Source organism: Zingiber officinale, chromosome 2B (assembly GCF_018446385.1).
Source record: "Zingiber officinale cultivar Zhangliang chromosome 2B, Zo_v1.1, whole genome shotgun sequence".
NCBI lineage: Eukaryota > Viridiplantae > Streptophyta > Magnoliopsida > Zingiberales > Zingiberaceae > Zingiber > Zingiber officinale.
In genome coordinates, this window is record NC_055989.1 from 65,096,762 (window position 1) to 65,114,915 (window position 18,154).

The window sequence follows — 18,154 nt, forward strand, 5'->3', positions numbered from 1 at the left end:
AGCTTCAATCGATTCAAACTTGGCATTGAATCGGTTCAAATAAAAAAAACTATGCTTCGAAAAAAAACTGTGCACATCTTTAATCGATTCATGTATGCAATAAAAGAATGATACTGTACTTCGTCAAATCGAGCATTGTTCATTCCGGTTTTTTCTCTCTTCAATCGAATCGATTAAAATTTTCCAATCGATTAATGAATCGATTCAACATTGTTTGTGTTTTTTTTTCTCTGTCACGATTTTGAATCGATTGGAATGAAAATTCAATCGATTCAATTTACTGTTCATCTTCTTCTTCGCGACAGAAGAAGAAAAAACGTGAATTTTTTCACGTCGATTTTTCATGCTTTCAAAACCATGCTCTGATACCATTGTTAGTAGTTTTGAGAGCATGAAATAGAAACAAAACAATGATAAAACAATGCGGTATTTAATATCACTCACGGTGATCTCCCGAAGTCGCAACTGAAGACGTCGACGGTCGACGAAGAGGCTGCCGCTGTCAGAAGCACGATCACGGAGCACCCGGAAAGCGCTTCAAGGTTCACGAGTCAAATCCCAACCTGTGGATGTTCTCCCTTGCTCGACCAAATCTTCTCACAACTTGGCAGTGCTCTCTCGTTGATCACCTTCGCTTCACCGTTCTTCCTTTTTTTCTGATTGCCTTGGACGCCTCTTATAAGAAGGTTAAGGAAGACGAAGGAGAAAGGACGCTCCTTCATCTCCTTGGCATTTACAGCAAAAAGAAAATAACGAAAGGGAACCTTTCGTCTCCAGTAACGCCTAACAATGAGAACTACTAAATTCCATCCATGCAAATGAAGGATTAGGACATGTCCTTATATTTGCGGTCTAGATGATCCGATAGAAAATTGATAACAAAAATTACTAAATCCCATATGACTTCATGAGCTTTTATTTATTAAACCTCATTAGCATTACTAATTAATTTTTGCTACAATGAATTAATTAGTAATTTCATGTTATCAACGATAACCCGTTCATCCCAAATACTCCTAACCGTAGACTTAGATGAAGTAGATCATGCTAATCGGAACAGTCTTTTTAAATAGGAGAAATTTAATTCTCAAAAGATTATTCCTCAGCCGATTGGATTTCTACTTCTGTATGATAATCCAAACTCCATAATATACCGCGAAAGTACCGACTAGAAATTTCAGATTTGCTAGCCATGCTTTTACCAAATGATCAATCACCATTACTCCGGCGGCGAGTTTTCTTTGCATTCGAAATGAGGGAAAATGGAAAATGTGGTTAATTCAAGAAAAATTAACTTAAACGAAAAGTAAAATAAATAAATAAATAGAAATCTAATTAATTAATTAATTATATTGGAAAATAAGATTAATAATCGCAGCCTAATTACAACCGTTCCGTTGCTCGGTCAATCCTCCAGCCTGTTCCTCGCAGGCTTCTCCGATCCTCAAGCGCCGCCTTCTATTCTCCTTTTCCTCCCTTTCCCCCGATCTCTTCTCCCCCGTCCCTCTCGAATCCCTAATCCACCAGATTCCATCGACGGCGATGGATTCCCATCCCAAATCCCCTCCTCCTCCGCCGGGCAACATCGTCTTCTTCAGCGTCTCCAAGGACCAGGATCTCGTCCATTCCTACAATGGCGGCGGCCACGACCTCCAGGCGCTCGCCCAGGATTGGCTCCGCAATGCCAAGCGCCACCACGTGTGGCATTCCCACACCGAGGCCGACAAGACGTTCGGCTTCCTGATGCGCGACGGCTACACCTTCTTCGCCATCGACGACGACGCCGGCGCCGGCAACGCCGAGATGCTCGCCTTCCTCGAGCGCCTACGCGAGGCCTACGAGAACGCTCACAGGAAGGGCAAGATCGACGGAGAGGTGCTCAACTGGGTCCTCCGGGTCGGATCCGGCGGAAACCCCAGGAACGGGTCCAAGAACGATGGAACCCTCAAGATCGAGGCGTTCCCGGGTTCTCCGGGCGGCGTGATCTCAATGAGCCGGAGCTTGAGCTCCAGGCTCACGGGGCAGCAGCGCGCGACTAAGTTGTGGTGGCGCCGAGTGAAGATCGTGGCCGCCGTCGACGTGCTGCTCTGCCTCACGATGCTCGCGATCTGGTTAGTGGTCTGCGGAGGTTTTCAATGCCTTTCTTGATTGTTTCCGTCGGCATTCTTCTGTTTCGAATTGGCACAAAGGTGCAATTTTTTTTTTTAACGAGTTTCACGGATCGACATCTTGTCCATGTTTCTCTTGAATCTATTCCTCCCCAAAGCGCCTTTCTTCTTCCTCTTCTTGTAGATATAGATTCAAACAGGGACAAGACGTTCAATCAAAACCAGCTGCTTGAATTTGATCTGCTGTAAATATTTTCCTGAACGTCTAATAATGTTAAATCAGATTCAATTTCATGTTCATAATCTTTTTCATGAACTATCAAATCTCAATTTCTTGTTAATTTCGCAAGGTTAATTTTGAAATTTCTGAAGCATTCATACATGTGGCATTTTCTCATTAGAAAGATCCAAACTTTCATGAAGAAATAAATAGTCATCAAATAGCTAAATTAACAATTGTTGCTAGATCCAAACGGTTTTTCATTAATTTTTAACACCCCTTGGTACGAAGCAAGAGACTCCAACTAAGTGGAGTTGGTCAAAGGAAGAGACATCCAACTATGCTAGTAGATTCAATGTCTTCCTATAGTAACGTGCATATTAATATCTTTCCATTCTCGTATATTTATCTATGCGATTGTCATCTTTGATTCGTTTTATAAAACCTCCTCATGGATCTTTCATATAACGGTAAAATTAGATGAGTTTCGTGCATCTGTGTCCTTTTTATAAAACTTTCCCATAAATCACATTAGCAGCATGGAGAAAAGTGAATTCCGTTGATCAAGGTTTGGAACAAAGCAATAGATTGAGCTCATCACTCTATTCCTAATTCACTTAATCCAGCCTGGCTCAGGCGGTTAGCCATTTTGCCTCCGCATCTCTAACAGAAAGAAGAAAGCAACAACATCACTAGAAACCATCACCAAAAGAGCCAACATTCGTCCTGAGACGATATGGCAACCGGTCAGTCCACCGGCAAGCATTGCAAGAAAACAGACCAAGTTGGTCCATCACTAATGGCCAAACTTCCTAACAAAAACAGTTGGGAGAGTAAACTTCCTACTGAGTGAGTGAGAAGAACTCAGCAATTCTAGGCAGCACCTTCAGGGTCCTCATCCTCAACGTTGTTCTGATCCGCATCAGCATCGAGTAAGGATTTCTTGGAACCAAGTTTGACGACTCCAGCGATCACTGGAAACTTCTTCTTGGGGGAGAGTCTCTTGGCCTCTTCACTTGTGTAGATGTATATCTTCCTCACCATGCTACAGAACTCCCTGCAATTGGAATTTTTTCTAAGGAACAAATTTTGAATATAACTAGTAGTCATATGAAGATAATTTTGCGGAGCCTTACACCCAGGGGTCATCGCCAACCATCATCATGTCATCCTCATCGTCCGTGTAGACGACCTCCCACTTTCTGAGTGCACTAGTAAGCTCCCCTTCGATATTAAACATAGTCTCCAATTTCTGCAAAAGCTTGTCGTATCCAGATAATCTGGTCAAGTCGACTGCCCTACCAACTGCCATTCCTTGCATGTGAACCTGCACAAAGAATCAGGGTTTCAGCTATAGTTTCAAGCTCGAAACTATCGCAGTTTCTCCAAAATTCTCCGGGAAAAAAAAAGGTTTGCATATTTGGACCCAAAAGTAATACACGAAAACCTTAATTGTTCTTGTTTAAAAGAAGATATTGAATTCGGAGGAACGAAATTCCATAACCTTGGTGCAGCTCCTGGGTTGCCGGGTTTGCATCTCCCTCAAACAAGACATATCTGGCTCACTGGTGATTGCAGGCGTATCAGATCTGTCAGCAGACTGTTGCGATTGTCGCTCTGAATCTACCTCCAAATATGTCATTGGCTGATCTGTCCTGATCCGTCCAACTCGTGTAATCGTTGGAACCGGTGATGTTTCTTCTATTCCACAACCTTCATTTAGCTGTATACCAAATATCCTGCAGCCTTGGCTAGTTTCATGCTTTTTATCACACGACTCCTTGTTGCCGCTTGCAGATAGGGCATCACTTTGAATTTCCGGTCTGACTGACCAGCACATGCGGCTGTTGGTAACAGTTGACGGAGAATTTTTTGTTTCAAGAAGTCCAACAGAATTGGGATTAGATGGGGATGCAAACAGAGAAATCGGTTTAGATGGTGAATGAAGCTCCAAAACACTTTGTGATGCTGAGAAAGAGAACATTTGGGCAGTCTGGGATGGTGATTTCCATCCACCTATATAAGAGTAACAGTAAGTAACACATTTGATTATATTTGTGGCGAATCGAACAAGAAGCTCAAGTGGGTTCGAAGAGCCGGACACCTGGATTACCCAAAAAAAAATACTAGTATAGACAAATGAAACTGGTTGAGAAGCCATACCGGACCCAGAAGATAAGACCGATGAAATAAGTGAAACTGGTGGTCGTGCCCGTTTGACTCTCTGGACTGGTTGGGAGATTGGAGGAATAGCTGCAACAAGTGGCTCCAATTCCCAAGGAGAAACTCTGCCTGGTAGGGTGATCGACAATTGCTCATCCCATTGGACCTAATCAGAAAAATACTAACTCGTTATTAAGTACACACTTTTACTACTCGAAGCAGGGAGCAATTACCTTTAATGATCTCCACTCTGAATCTCCCCATTGAGAAGATGTCTTCTTGTTTACACCAACAATAGTACCGCTTAATCTGCCCCGTGAAGCAGTGATCAGTTTACTCAATAGTAAATGACTGAATTGGCTACGAATTACCGAATTACCTTCTTTCAGGAGCTTCATCGCCCTCAAATCTCATTTTGAACCTCATCCCAACAGACAACTTTTGATTTTTGGCCTCAACATACTTGTTTAGGCATATGATAAATTCAGCTTGGCTCGCTCTATAGTTAAAAATGGATACTTGAGTTGAAGAATACGAAAAATAGAAGACGAAGAATGTCACAGTGTCGAGATCAAGCTAGCAGACCTTTTGGAAGCAGAAAAGTAACGACTTGTATGTAACTTACCGTGGCCTGTAGAAGACAGAAAAAAGGGTGCCCGTAGTGATAGCGTGGGATGCGGTAGCAAGAACTCCAAGATGCATGCTATGACTGGATATGACAGACGTTGGCATGTTAGTTAGCTGTCGTTTGAGCCTTCTTACACCAACACGCAGTTCATCGCTTTCCCCTCTGCCATGTGTAAAGATGGTATAATCATTTGTGAAATTGAAACATGAAAGTGCTATAATGTAGCATTCAAAAATTAAAACAACCAACTAAACAAACAAGTTTCTGACCTTAGAAATATAAATGCATCACCGGCTGCCAATCGCTTTGAGCTGACAAATACACTCCAACCACTTGTAAGTAGGTGACGCCTAGGTTGACCTGAAAGAGAAGAGAATTTTAATTAAGAAAAATTATTTTAATTAAGCAAGATTTGAAGTTAGCATTGACTACGCAACAGAAAACGAAAGGTTATGAGATAAGCAATTGAAAGAAAATAATGTAAACCTCTAAAGATGTGACGAAATCTCCAGTCATTTCCATGAAGATCTTTTGCAAGGAGTTCTTGAGAAGGAGGATCTTGAGACATGTCCTAAGAATTGACCAAAATGATTTAACAACAAACTTAATTATCAGAAAGAACTTTCGACTGTGTTAATAGAAATCCACCAGTGGAGGAAGACATTCTTCTGCATGCCTTCTGAGAACCGAGAAACCTCCATGGGTACTGGTGTCGGAGGCCGTTAACGTCTTACAAAATGAATGAACCTTCGGCCTTTCGGGCTCAGGTAAAGGAGGGTCTGGACTAGTGATCTCACCAGGCTGAATAATAGATGCAAGAAACCAAGGGTTGGAATATTAACAAAAAACAGAAAATATAATGCCATTGGTAACAAAGATGAATCAATCTGTAAGATGAAAATTTCAGGACAATCTTGTCACTCAAGAGATATCAAAATATCGGAAGCAAAAACACCAATCATATCTAGAACTACAGAATTGTTATATTCATTGCAAGGTATGATTCATTACAAAATGTAAACTCAGTCAAGAAAGACTCACATTTGATTCAGGTAAAAGGGTAATCTGCGCAAAAACTTCATCTGTATCTTCTTCTGCCTATATCGTGAAATTATCCAAATGAAAATAGAATTACTCACTTTGGCTAAGAGCATCTAAATGATGTAGGGTGGGTAAAAGAAGATCCTAAATGAAAAAAAAAACTTACTCGAAGAACAACATTGACCACCTTACACAGGATCTTTGAGGGTAGATTGAATGCAGGCACATGATGGTCTAGCCCTTGGTTTGTCGAGGCTTCCAACTATAACAAAATAGAAATAAATAAATAAATAAAAAATAATGAGTCTCATGTTGTGATCTAGGGATCCAACAACCTTTTCATCGAAAGGGTTGTCTCACTAGCAGCAAGCAATGTGAAATTCTGAAGCAAGTACACAAATTAAAATTTAAAACACTGCAAGAACCTGTTCCATGTGACCTTGAGGAAAGTAATAAACACGCTCTCCTTCACGAGGTAAGGTAACCAAAGGCCCAGCACATGCATGCCATAATTCCTTATACAAAGCATCACCAGAAGTCCCTGAAGAACCAAAAAAAAAAAAAAATGGGGCACCTTCATCAAAGGCTTGAGATTTCATGAAGCAACTATACAAATTTGCTTGGAAAAGTCTTAGAGAGAACAAATTATATTGAGACACTAAGTTCTAGCAAGAGGGCATGTGCTCAATGTGAATGTCTTCAGAGAACTTAGAAACAAAATCAGAAAGAAAATGAAGTATAGTAGAACTAAGAAACAAAATCAGAAGTTATGAAAAAGTGGCTGGCAACAAGCAAGGAAGTTGAAAAGGCATTCAAATAGAAGGAAAATTAGAAATCATACGCAGAAACTTAATGTAGTTATACCAAAAATTAATCTGCAGCAGGAGTTTCTTCCCCAAACACCAAAGCAAGAGGAAAAAAGAAAGAAAATGAAAAGGCACAAGCTAGCGGAAGTTTGAATTATTAGAATTAAAGAGAAATGTTCCAGATTTTAGATTTAGTTCTTAGAAATTATCATCACACAATCATAATGCTTACTCAAAGATTGGATCAGGTAATAAAAACTAACCGAAACCTGGTGAGCTATTTGCAAGCGCCACTGCCATGAGAACACGACGGAACCTCCCTCCAATAGAATTATCAGAGAAGAATCGAACTTTAGATTGATGAAAATAAAATAACCGACTGATTTTGGATTCACTACCCCATCACCATAAAACTTGATCACAAAGGAAAGGAATTTAAGGTAGAGGAGAAACGAAGTTGGCGTGTGTCTCTTATTCCTTCAAACCTTCATTCTTAAAGACGACATAAATCCTCATAAAAGCACACTGACCAGGGCATTAATTCCAGCTCCGATCTCGCCTCCCCTATAAACCCCTAAAAAAATCAGCCTAAACCTCGATTACTTCGGCGGAGATGCAACACCACTTCGATCTGAAGCCAATCAGGGGCAACGGCCTTGGTAATTTTACTGCAGTAAAAGGGGAACGCTAGAAACGCTCCTCCATAAAACTGTTCCTCTTCTACGTCCTCAGAAATGGAAAGGACCCATCTTTAACGCCATAGCCGATGGAATTTAAAGTGCAGCCGAAATGAAATTGCTTTGGTGCAAATTCTTGATGATTATTGCAGATCTGAAGCGGCAAAGACGAACAAGTCCGGAATTCTTCAGACTTAAAAGCCTGCTTAGCTTATTTTTGCTCTGAGCACCAAACACCAACCTTCCAGTTTCTCCAAGCACCCTTCAAACATGGAAAGAACAAATCGATTGAAGAAGAAAGAAATTCAATTGGAAAAATTAAAGAACTGAATGAAAAAAATTCTCTTTTGAACCTGCTTAGTTCTCCAAATCAACAACAGAACTATCGTCACACCCTGAAACGAGACGCCTCAATTTCCAGCAAAATCGATCACTTCCGCTCGCCTTTTTCCTCGCAGAACCTCGAGAACTCCGATCGGAGAGCCGGAAAACACGAGGCCGAGATCGATTACGAAGAAGAAGCAGGAGGAGAGTGATGGGAAGGGATGGATTTATGGAAGCAAGAGAATTCGTTTAATTGCTTCCTCATGTGTTCTTGTGCTGCCCCTGCGAGACCCTGCACGAATCCTTCGGCAACGCTGTCTCCTTGCCCAACAATAATTCGGCACGGCGCATCAAGGGCCTCATGGAATCCACCTCATCGCCCGCCACGGATCCCTCATGTCCGACATCAACCGTCCATATGTTACCGTTGCAATTCAAATCGTCGACGTGCCGAACATCCGAAAGAATTGCAAGAACAAGTCACTGATGGAACTCGGCATCTACTCCCCGTTTCTGTCTCCCTTCCAATGTTTCGCCGGCACAAATTGTCTATCCGGATCACGAATCGAGAGCGGATTCAATCATTGTCCAAATTGAACGCACAAGCTCCATTTGTGATGTTAAGGTGTCCCGCAGGGACATCACACTGAGAAGGCGGATCCGGGTTCGCGGGCGTGGGCGTTCACGGGCGGAGAAATTGGTTGGAATTACGGAAACGCCCCGGACACGATAACGTGTGATCCGTAGGCCGCAGAGTCATGCACACGGTAACGTGTGGAAGACTGCTTTATTCGCAGCATTTATCACGTGAAATAAAACAGTTTAATAAAATGTTATTATTATTTATTAACGTACGATTGTTGCCGTGGTATGTGGTAACCACGTCAGTCTAAGTGTCAAACGCAGTATGCCGTTCGAGTCAGGGCGACGCCATTTTTTGTATTTAAAAAAAAACAAATTAATTAGCATCTGTGTGCCTAGAATGATATGGTCTGTTTTATGATGATTTCTGAAAGTATTTGAAGTAAAAAACTGATTGGCTACTCCTAAAGATAAATCTAAACTTTGAAAGAGAAAAACATGGCACTTACAGAAGCAATCGCCAAGCATTGAATATTTGCCTTGGTTACGTGTTCATTGTTATTCTGGTGAAGGATCTCCATGGGAGCAAGGTTCCTCCGAATTATACTTTTGCGATAGTATATTTAGGTTATTATTCATGTATTTATAATTTGTTTCTTAATTATAATATATTTATAAAAAAAAAAATTCTTTAAATGAGAGGATACAACCAAAGGATACTATGCTTCAAACAATTTATCCTAATTATCAATGGAAAACTTCCATAGGACTGAACCGGTCACTCCAAAAAAATCAATGAAACTAACTAAATCAATATATATATATATATATATATATATATATATATATACCACAAGGATCTTACTGTGTAAACTCTGTATATACCTAAAACAAATTTAATTGGATTTTTTTATATACTTAATATTATAATTCATTCTCCAACCTCTAAATATATATATATATACCACAAGGATCCAACGGTGTAAACTCCATATATACCTAAAATAAATTTAATTGGATTTTTTTATATACTTAATATTATAATTCATTCTCCAACCTCTAAAAGGCAAAGTTTTATTAGCGAAAGCTTAAAAATAAAATAAAAAAATGCACGAGTTCGGTGCACACTCCTAGGAGACCCTCACATATCCAAGTGCCTTGATTTTTAAAAGTAAATTGGAGCACTTAGGAGGGGCTTCGGGTGTCCGGACATGTGAGGGTCGCCCAGGAGTGTGTACCGAACGATATATATACACACTTTTATCATGCACACTCATGGGCAACTCTCTACGGTCCGGGCATCTAGAAGCACTTCTGAGCGCCCCGATTCACTTTTAAGAATCAGGGCACCACTTCATATAAAACCTTAAGTGAGTATTGGTACTGACGACTTGGGGTTTACCCCACCATGCGCCTATGCCCTGTGTACCTGCATGAACCTCCCTCCATATCCGTGGGGCCGACACTAGGGGGTCGCTAAGATAGCGGATCTACCTTTAAGTGAGTATTGGTAACAAAGTTATGACAGGATAATGGTTGACAATCAAACTGGACATTAATCGATGGGTTAGCAACCGTTTAATGAGTTCTGGAGGTATGATTGAGAGTATAGTGGGTTCATCAATTGTTAAATTAGTGGCTCCACTGCCAAGAAAGACATGTAGTGTAAATTCATATTCGTGTATGTTGACTAGCCAACAAACTATGATATCAATAGTTCGCGCAGTGTTGCAGATATTGAGAGTTTTTATGAAAACTAATTCAATATCCGATGTTGATTCATTTATCACAATTCCTTTGCCTCGATTGTCAGCTATAGGGGTAGAGATTTGCTTAAGATTAGCTAGCTCGACTTTTAATAGATTAGAGATTTGCTTAAGATTAGCTAGCTCGACTTTTAATAGATTGAGTCAAGTTTCTAAAACTAAAAATCACATTTCTTGTACTCCCTTGTACTTATTGAGTAGTAGGTATAAAAATATTAAACATTTGTTGTAAGCATATGTTGCAAATTTATCTCCTGTAGAGTTTGCAAGTTCCTTTTTTATCTATGGTTGGATAAAACCCGTATAAGAAACAAGGAACATAATATTTTCCTATTTTTAGGGTCCATTCATGGGAATATTCTGGTAAGTCAGGTTTTAGTAAAGTAGTTTATGGTATGAACTGTGTAAGCATAAGGTTCATGTTATCTAGGTCCAAGTTCTCTCATTGTTATGTTAAGTCCTTAATTTCTGGCTAGAATGTCTCACTAAGGATTTCGTATTTTTCTGCCAAGGTATATGGGGTTTAAGAATGAGTTGACAAGTCTATGATCAAAGGAAATAGTTATTTCTTCTATATTCTCTATAAAAACAATAGATTAGATAGAGGAGGTAACAGACACATCCTCTTGTATTTCTATTAAGTCCAAATTAATACAAGAGACTAATTTAGTCATTCTTATATATAAGTTTTTTCTATTTGGACATGCAAAAGAGAGATGTCCTGGCTCATTATAGGCAAAATAAATTATAGTATTGGCATATATTTTCTTTTGTTTAAACCTCTTAACATGTTTATCTTTGTTTAAATAATGTGCCCCTAGGGCGTAGCGTAGACGGTGATTGCATGACATCTCTGGCGTAATGGCCAGAGGTTGATTCTCAGGAACTATGACCTAGGATTTACCTTACCATGCGTCTAAACCTGTATACCTACATTTACCCTCTCCATATCCATGGGGCCGACACTAGGAGCTGTTAAGGTAACAGATCTACTTTTTTTATTTAAATAAGGCTTCTTGTCCTTATTTTTTCTTAAATAGTAGGTCATTCTAGACTTGAATTTGGGTTTAGGTTGAATGGTTGGCCTGACCGACCTTCTTCTCTATTTGTACCTATGTTGGATATTGTTGCGGAATATATATTTGACTACAGAAATCATATTATTGATTTTTAAGTTATTTTTATATTGTATATAAGTATATTTTCCCTCAAGTATGGAAATGATATGTTAGATTTGAACTTCTATATTGTCATATTGAGGTGATATTTTTAAGTATGTCTACGCTTTGTGAATTTCTTTGCCTAACTCTTCTGCCAATTTACTGAAAAATCTTTCACCTAATTCCTAATTACAATAATTTCTTGAGACTGTAGTAAGTGTTAGGAAATCATTACAGAAATGTTTAATCCAATTCCAACTAAATAGTTGAAGTTGTTCTAAGTCTCTCATTGCTTCCTTTTGTTGTATATCTAATCCTATATTAGCATCCATGGCTATTAAAAGTCTATGGATGGTATAACAAAAGTTTAAGATATTATTTACCTAAGCTGTTATATGAGTTATTTCTTCTGAAACTTTTATCTTGTAGGCTTCCCATGTAGCTCTAGCTACATCACTTAAGTAATTTTCTCCTATACGCATCATAGCTTCACCCGTTTATGTAGAGTCAATGAGCACGTGAGAAGAGGGGGGAAGGGTGAATCATGTGTATTTTTCAAAATCTATCTTTTTCGGCTTTATTAAAAACTGAGTGTGTAACGGAAGAAAATAAAGCACGAGAAGAGACACGAAGACACAAATGATTTACTTGGTTTGGAGCCTTCGGCAACTCTTACTCTAGGCCCCTCCGACCTATCAATGTGTAATCCACTAAATTCTCTTTCAGAACTGTCGGAAGAGTAATCCAAATACAAATGATCGAAAGAAGTGTAACAACCCTACACTTCCTCTATTCAATAATAAATAATAGATAATTGCAGCTTAAATTAAAATATACCGACTTGTAATAAATGGAAGTCGAGGCTTAGAGTCAGTGTTGCAGTGTCATTGCAGAGTAGTAGCACGGTCGGAACAACAGAAGAAATCATTTGAGCTTATATATGAGTTATATTTGAAGTGCTGGTCGAATAGTTCTTTTAAAGAGTATTGAAGGCATCTCCAACCTCATCCGAGGCACCTTTAACCTCAAAAATTATCTCTTAAACTTCAGCTTTGATAAACTCTGACACATGCGGTCTCTATTTATACGAGGGTGCCTCTAAGCTCTCTGAGATGCCTCTGAGGCGCCTCCAACGCCTCGAGGGTACCTCCGCGTCACGAAATCTTATCTGCCAATTTAATCTCCTTGAGGGTGCCTCCGATAAGTCCAAGGTGCCTCTAAGCATCTATCTAAGGCACCTCCGAGCACCTCTGAGGCGCTCGGATACTATTCATCCGGGGTTGATTTTTGCACACTAACTTCTGCAATGACTTTTAAAATGGATCTAAGCTTGAACAATGCCTAAAGTCCCTAATTGGAACTCGTCCTCACTGAATCACTCTCCTCCAGTAACTTACCTTACTTATTATGCAGAATTAGTTAATACTCCTTTGACCCACCAGGTCTTCCCTCCAGTTGTCAGTTCTGCAGACCCAACTAAACTTCAGCCAGCTGTCAGATCTTACGGACGTAGCCAGACTTCCTGCCATATATCGAGTCACTCCTTGACCTATATGACCTTCCCCACTAGTTATTAGGTCCGACAAACCTAACTGAATTTCAATCTGATGTCAGGTTTTTCAAACTCATCAAGTCCTGCACACTTGGTAAAAAGGTTAGATAATACAACATCTAACTTTAATTCATTTGTCATTCATCAAAATCTAAGTTTGATCATCGATACTTATTACACCAACAATTTTTATGTCAAGTTCATATCTGGCTTGGTAATCTCTCCTAACAGAGACAATCTACTATTCTAGATAGATATCATACATCTTGGGTCATCACACTCAACTATATTTAGAAGTACTAATTTTTTTTTCTAAAAATAAGTAATTTTCAATGGCCTTCTTTTCCCTATAGTTCGAAGTAAGGGATTATTATTTGTATTTAGAGTTATTTCTATTCTTGGTGGGTGGCCATGTCCATAATCTAATTTTACAAGTTAAAATTAAATTTAGTCAATAATTTTAATTTTTTTTAACAAATTTTAAGTTTTAACCGACAATAGTTAAATTTGATCATATATTTTATTTTTTTAATAACCAAATTTATTTTTAGTAATTTACCAAAAAGGCACATCCAATTTTTTGAATTTACCAAAAAGTGTACTATACTTAATTACCAAAAAGCATACTAATTTATTTAATTTTCTCATTCTATCCCTCCTGCTAACTTCATGCAACTTCAATCTCTCTCTTCTTCTCTCTCCACTTGTGGAAAGCTAATCTCTCTCTCACCTATCGATTTATTCGACTCAAATTTATTTTTTCAAAACACCTCCACCAGGGAAGACCAAAAATAATAATTGATAACATATTTGAACTCCTTACCTCCTCAAAAATCCACAAGACCTGAAATGGGTGTAATTGGAGCTCTCTAGGTCAATAAGTGGATTTTGATCAAAACTCACTAATTGATCTAGAGAGCTCCAATTGCACCCATTTCAGGTGATGTGGATTTCTAGGATTGTAAAGAGTTTAAATATGCTATCCATTATTTATTTTGGCTTCTCTTGATGTATTAAAGTGTTATTAAAAAATCAACTGATATCTCACAAATGTTGGGCCTAATATAAAACCCCACCTCTGGAGAATTCAAAATAAATAATGGAGAGTATATTTAGACTCCTTGCAACCTTAGAAATCTACAGGACCTTAAATGGATATAATCAGAGTTCTAAGGTCGATTAATGAATTTTGACCGAAATCGGTCAAAATCCCATATTGGGCCTGATATAAGTTCATATTATGCCCACATTGAGCCTAATATGAACTCATATCAGACCCACGTTAGGCCTGATATGAACTTATATCAAGCCCAACATGGGATTTCGACTGATTTCGGTCGAAATCCATTAATCAACCTAGAGAACTTTTATTGCACTTATTTCAGGTACTGTGGATTCCTGAGGTTGCAAGGAGTCTGAATATGCCTTCCATTATTTATTTAGGCTTCTCTGGAGGTGGGATTTTATGTCAGACCCAATATATGATTTCAGCCAATTTTCCAAATAATATTTTAACACATTCAGAGAAGCTAAAATAAATAATAGATAGTATATTTGAACTTCTTACAACCCAAGATATTCATAGAACTTGAAATGAGTGTAATCAAAGTTCTCTAAGTTAATCAGTGGATTTTGGTCAAAATCCACTAATTGACCTAGAGAGCTCTCATTACACCCATTTCAGGTCCTGTGAATTTCTGAAGTTGTAATGAGTTCATATCAGGCCCATATTAGGCTTGATATGAACTCATACCAAGCCCAAGTTGGGTCTGATATGAAATTATATCAAATCCAACGTGGGATTTCGGTTGATTTTGGTCAAAATCCATTAATTGACCTAAAAAGCTCCAATTGCATCCATTTCAGGTCTTGTGGATTTCTGAAATTGCAAGGAGTCCAAATATGTTTTCCATTATTTATTTCGGCTTCTTCAAAGGTGGGATTTTATATTAGACCCAATGTCAAATTTTAGTCAATTTTTTAAATAATATTTTAATATATCCGGAGAAGTTGAAATAAATAATGGATAGCATATTTGAACTCCTTATAATTTAAGAAATTCATAGGACCTAAAATGGGTGCAATCAGAGTTTTCTCTAAGTCAATCAATTAATTTCGGTCAAAATTCACTAATTGACCTAGAGAGCTCTGATTGTACTCATTTCAGATCTTGTGGATTTCTAAGGTTGCAAGGAGTTCAAATATGTTATCCATTATTTATTTCAGTTTTTTTGGATGTATTAAAATGTTATTAAAAGAATCAGCTGATATCTCATACACGTTAGGCATGATATAAAATTCCACCTCTGGAGAATCTAAAAAAAATAATGGAGGGCATATTTGGATACCTTGCAATCTCAGAAATATATAAGACCTGAAATGGGTGCAATTAGAGCTCTCTAGATCGATTAATGGATTTCGACTGATTTCAGTCAAAATCCACTAATCGACCTAGAGAACTCTAATTTCACTCATTTTAGATCTTGTGGATTTTGAGGTTGCAAGGAGCCCAAATATGCCCTCCGTTGTTTATTTCGACTTCTCCGAAGGTGAGATTTTATATCAAGTCCAACGTATATGGGATATAAGTTGATTCTTTTAATAACATTTTAATACCTCCGGAGAAGTTGAAATAAATAATGGATAGCATATTTGAATTCCTTGCAACCTCAGGAATCTACAAGACCTTAAATGGGTACAATAACAGCTCTCTAGGTCAATCAGTAGATTTTGACTGAAATCCTCTAATTGACCTAGAGAACTCCAATTACACCCATTTCAGGTTCTGTGATTTCTTAGGTTGTAAGGAGTTTAAATATGCTATCTATTGTTTATTTTGGCTTCTCCGGATGTGTTAAAATGTTCTTTAAAAAATTAACTGAAATTTGACATTAGCTTGATATAAAATCCCACCTCCGAAGAAGCTAAAATAAGCAATGGAGGGCATATTTGAACTCTTTGCAACCTCAGGAATCCACATGATCTAAAATAGGTACAATCATTACTCTCTAGATCGATTAATGGATTTCGGCCGATTTTGGTTAAAATCCATTAATCGACCTAGAGAGATCCGATTACATTTATTTTAGATTCTATGGATTTCTAAGGTTGTAAGGTGTTCAAATATGTCCTTCATTATTTATTTCAGATTCTTCGGAAGTAGAATTTTATATTAGGCCTAACGTATATGAGATATCAGCCGATTCTTTCAATAACATATTAATACATCCAGAAAAATCAAAATAAATAATGAATAGCATACTTGAACTCCTTACAATCTCATAAATTCACAGGACCTAAAATGGGTGCAATCGGAGTTCTCTAGGTTAATCAGTAGATTTTAATCGAAATCTACTGATTGACCTAGAGAACTCTGATTGTACCCATTTCAGGTCCTGTGAATTTCTTAAGTTATAAGGAGTTCAAATATATTATTCATTATTTATTTTGGTTTCTCGGAATGTGTTAAAATGTTATTTGAAAAATTGGTTGAAATTTGACATTGGCTCTGATATAAAATCCCACCTCCGGAGAAGCTGAAATAAATAATGGAGGATATATTTGGACTTTTGTAACCTCAGGAATCCACAGAACCTAAAATGGGTGATCGGAGCTCTCTAGGTCAATTAATGGATTTCGACCGAAATCCTATGTTGGGCCTAATATGAATTCATATCAGGTTCAACACGATATCCATTAATCAACCTTGAGAGCTCCGATTGCACTCATTTCAGGTCCTGTGGATTTTTGAGGTTGTAAGGAATCTAGATATGTCCTCCATTATTTATTGCAAATTCTCTGGAGGTGGAATTTTATATCAGGCCAAACATATGTGAAATATCAGCCGATTCTTTCAATAACAATTTAATACATTGAAAGGAGCCAAACTAAATAATAAATAAAATATTTGAACTCCTTGCAACCTCAGAAATCTATAGTATCTAAAAAAGTATAATCGAAGTTCTCTAGGTCAATCAGTAGGTTTTGACCGAAATCCACTTATTGACCTAGAGAGCTCCAATTATATCCATTTTAAGTATTGTGATTAGCTTTCCACAAGTGGAGAGAGACGGAGTGGAGAGATAAGGAGAGAGAGATTGAGGCTGCATGCAGTTGGCAAGAGGGGTAGAATGGGAAAATCAAATAAATTAATATATCTTTTGGTAATACCAACGGATAGTATGATTTTTGATAAATTTAAAAAACTGGGTATGCCTTATTAAAATGTTTAATAGATTGATAATTTTTAATTTTTTACTAGTTAAATTTAGATATATTCAATAATTTTAATTTTTTACTCGAAATTATCTTTCTTCTTTTTCACCATCATTTTTAGAGTATCTACACCAACTTCCCTACCCAAAATGTATAATTTAGGGTAAAAAATTATTTTAATAAATTTAGATATCTACTTTTCATTGTACAATATATCAACTTTCCTATTTTTTTCTCTCCTCTATAATGTTTAGGGAGTGTAATGCATTCTCTAAATTTAGAGAAATATTGTTTATAAATGTAAAATTTATAGAATGAATAGGATAACTGAATAAATGATGTAAAATTTTTTTAGCTATTTTATTTAAAAATTTAAGATAAAATATTTAGATAGGGTAAATGATACTTCTATACCGTGTTTATTGTGTGCTTATTAGGGTAAATGATACTCCTATACCGTGTTTATTGTGTCCTTATTAGGGTAAATGATCTCCTACACCGTGTTTATTGTGTGCTTATTAGGGTAAATGATACTCCTATACCGTGTTTATTATGTCCTTATTAGGGTAAATGATACTCCCATATCGTGTTTATTGTGTCCTTATTCAAACTCTTCTTTTGTTTTTTTCTTTAATCACGGTCAATGTGAAGATTACAAATTAAATATTTTTGATTGATAAATTTGACTGAAGTTAGAATTAATCAATAAATAATTAAAAAAATAGGAATTAAAATATATATTAATCAATATTATAATAACTTATTATTCATTATCAAATTTAACTATTATTTTAATAGTTTATTTAGTTAATTTAAAATATTTATTATATAAATATATTATTTATTAATAGATTATGTTTGGAACTTTAGGAGAAAGATTTTTTATTTGTTAAATTTGAATAATAAAGAAGT

The 18,154-nt window shown here is 37.3% G+C and overlaps 1 protein-coding gene across 1 annotated transcript; it reads right to left on the reverse strand.

Annotated features, from left to right (window-relative positions):
- Nucleotides 1–2,868: 2,868 nt before the first annotated feature.
- On the reverse strand, nt 2,869–8,287 carry LOC122045733 (auxin response factor 7-like). Its single transcript, XM_042606081.1, has 15 exons — nt 7,997–8,287; nt 7,230–7,905; nt 6,586–6,701; nt 6,327–6,422; nt 6,161–6,217; nt 5,768–5,920; nt 5,606–5,690; nt 5,389–5,479; nt 5,117–5,281; nt 4,871–4,990; nt 4,725–4,800; nt 4,492–4,657; nt 3,833–4,344; nt 3,465–3,655; nt 2,869–3,385 (listed from the first exon to the last, which is right to left on the reverse strand). Exons 2-15 carry the CDS (start codon nt 7,264–7,266, stop codon nt 3,202–3,204), a joined length of 2,049 nt encoding a protein of 682 aa, XP_042462015.1. The 5' UTR covers nt 7,267–7,905; nt 7,997–8,287; the 3' UTR covers nt 2,869–3,201.
- Nucleotides 8,288–18,154: the final 9,867 nt, after the last annotated feature.

What these genes read in the sequence shown, in the direction of transcription:
- LOC122045733 (XM_042606081.1), bottom strand. Translation starts at nt 7,266, where the DNA reads ATGGCAGTGGCGCTTGCAAATAGCTCACCAGGTTTCG. An exon ending in CTCAAGGTCACATGGAACAG is followed by an intron (nt 6,423 to 6,585) that starts GTTCTTGCAGTG and finishes ATTTTGTTATAG; the next exon opens with TTGGAAGCCTCGACAAACCA. An exon ending in GTTGGCGATGACCCCTGGGT is followed by an intron (nt 3,386 to 3,464) that starts GTAAGGCTCCGC and finishes TTCCAATTGCAG; the next exon opens with GGAGTTCTGTAGCATGGTGA.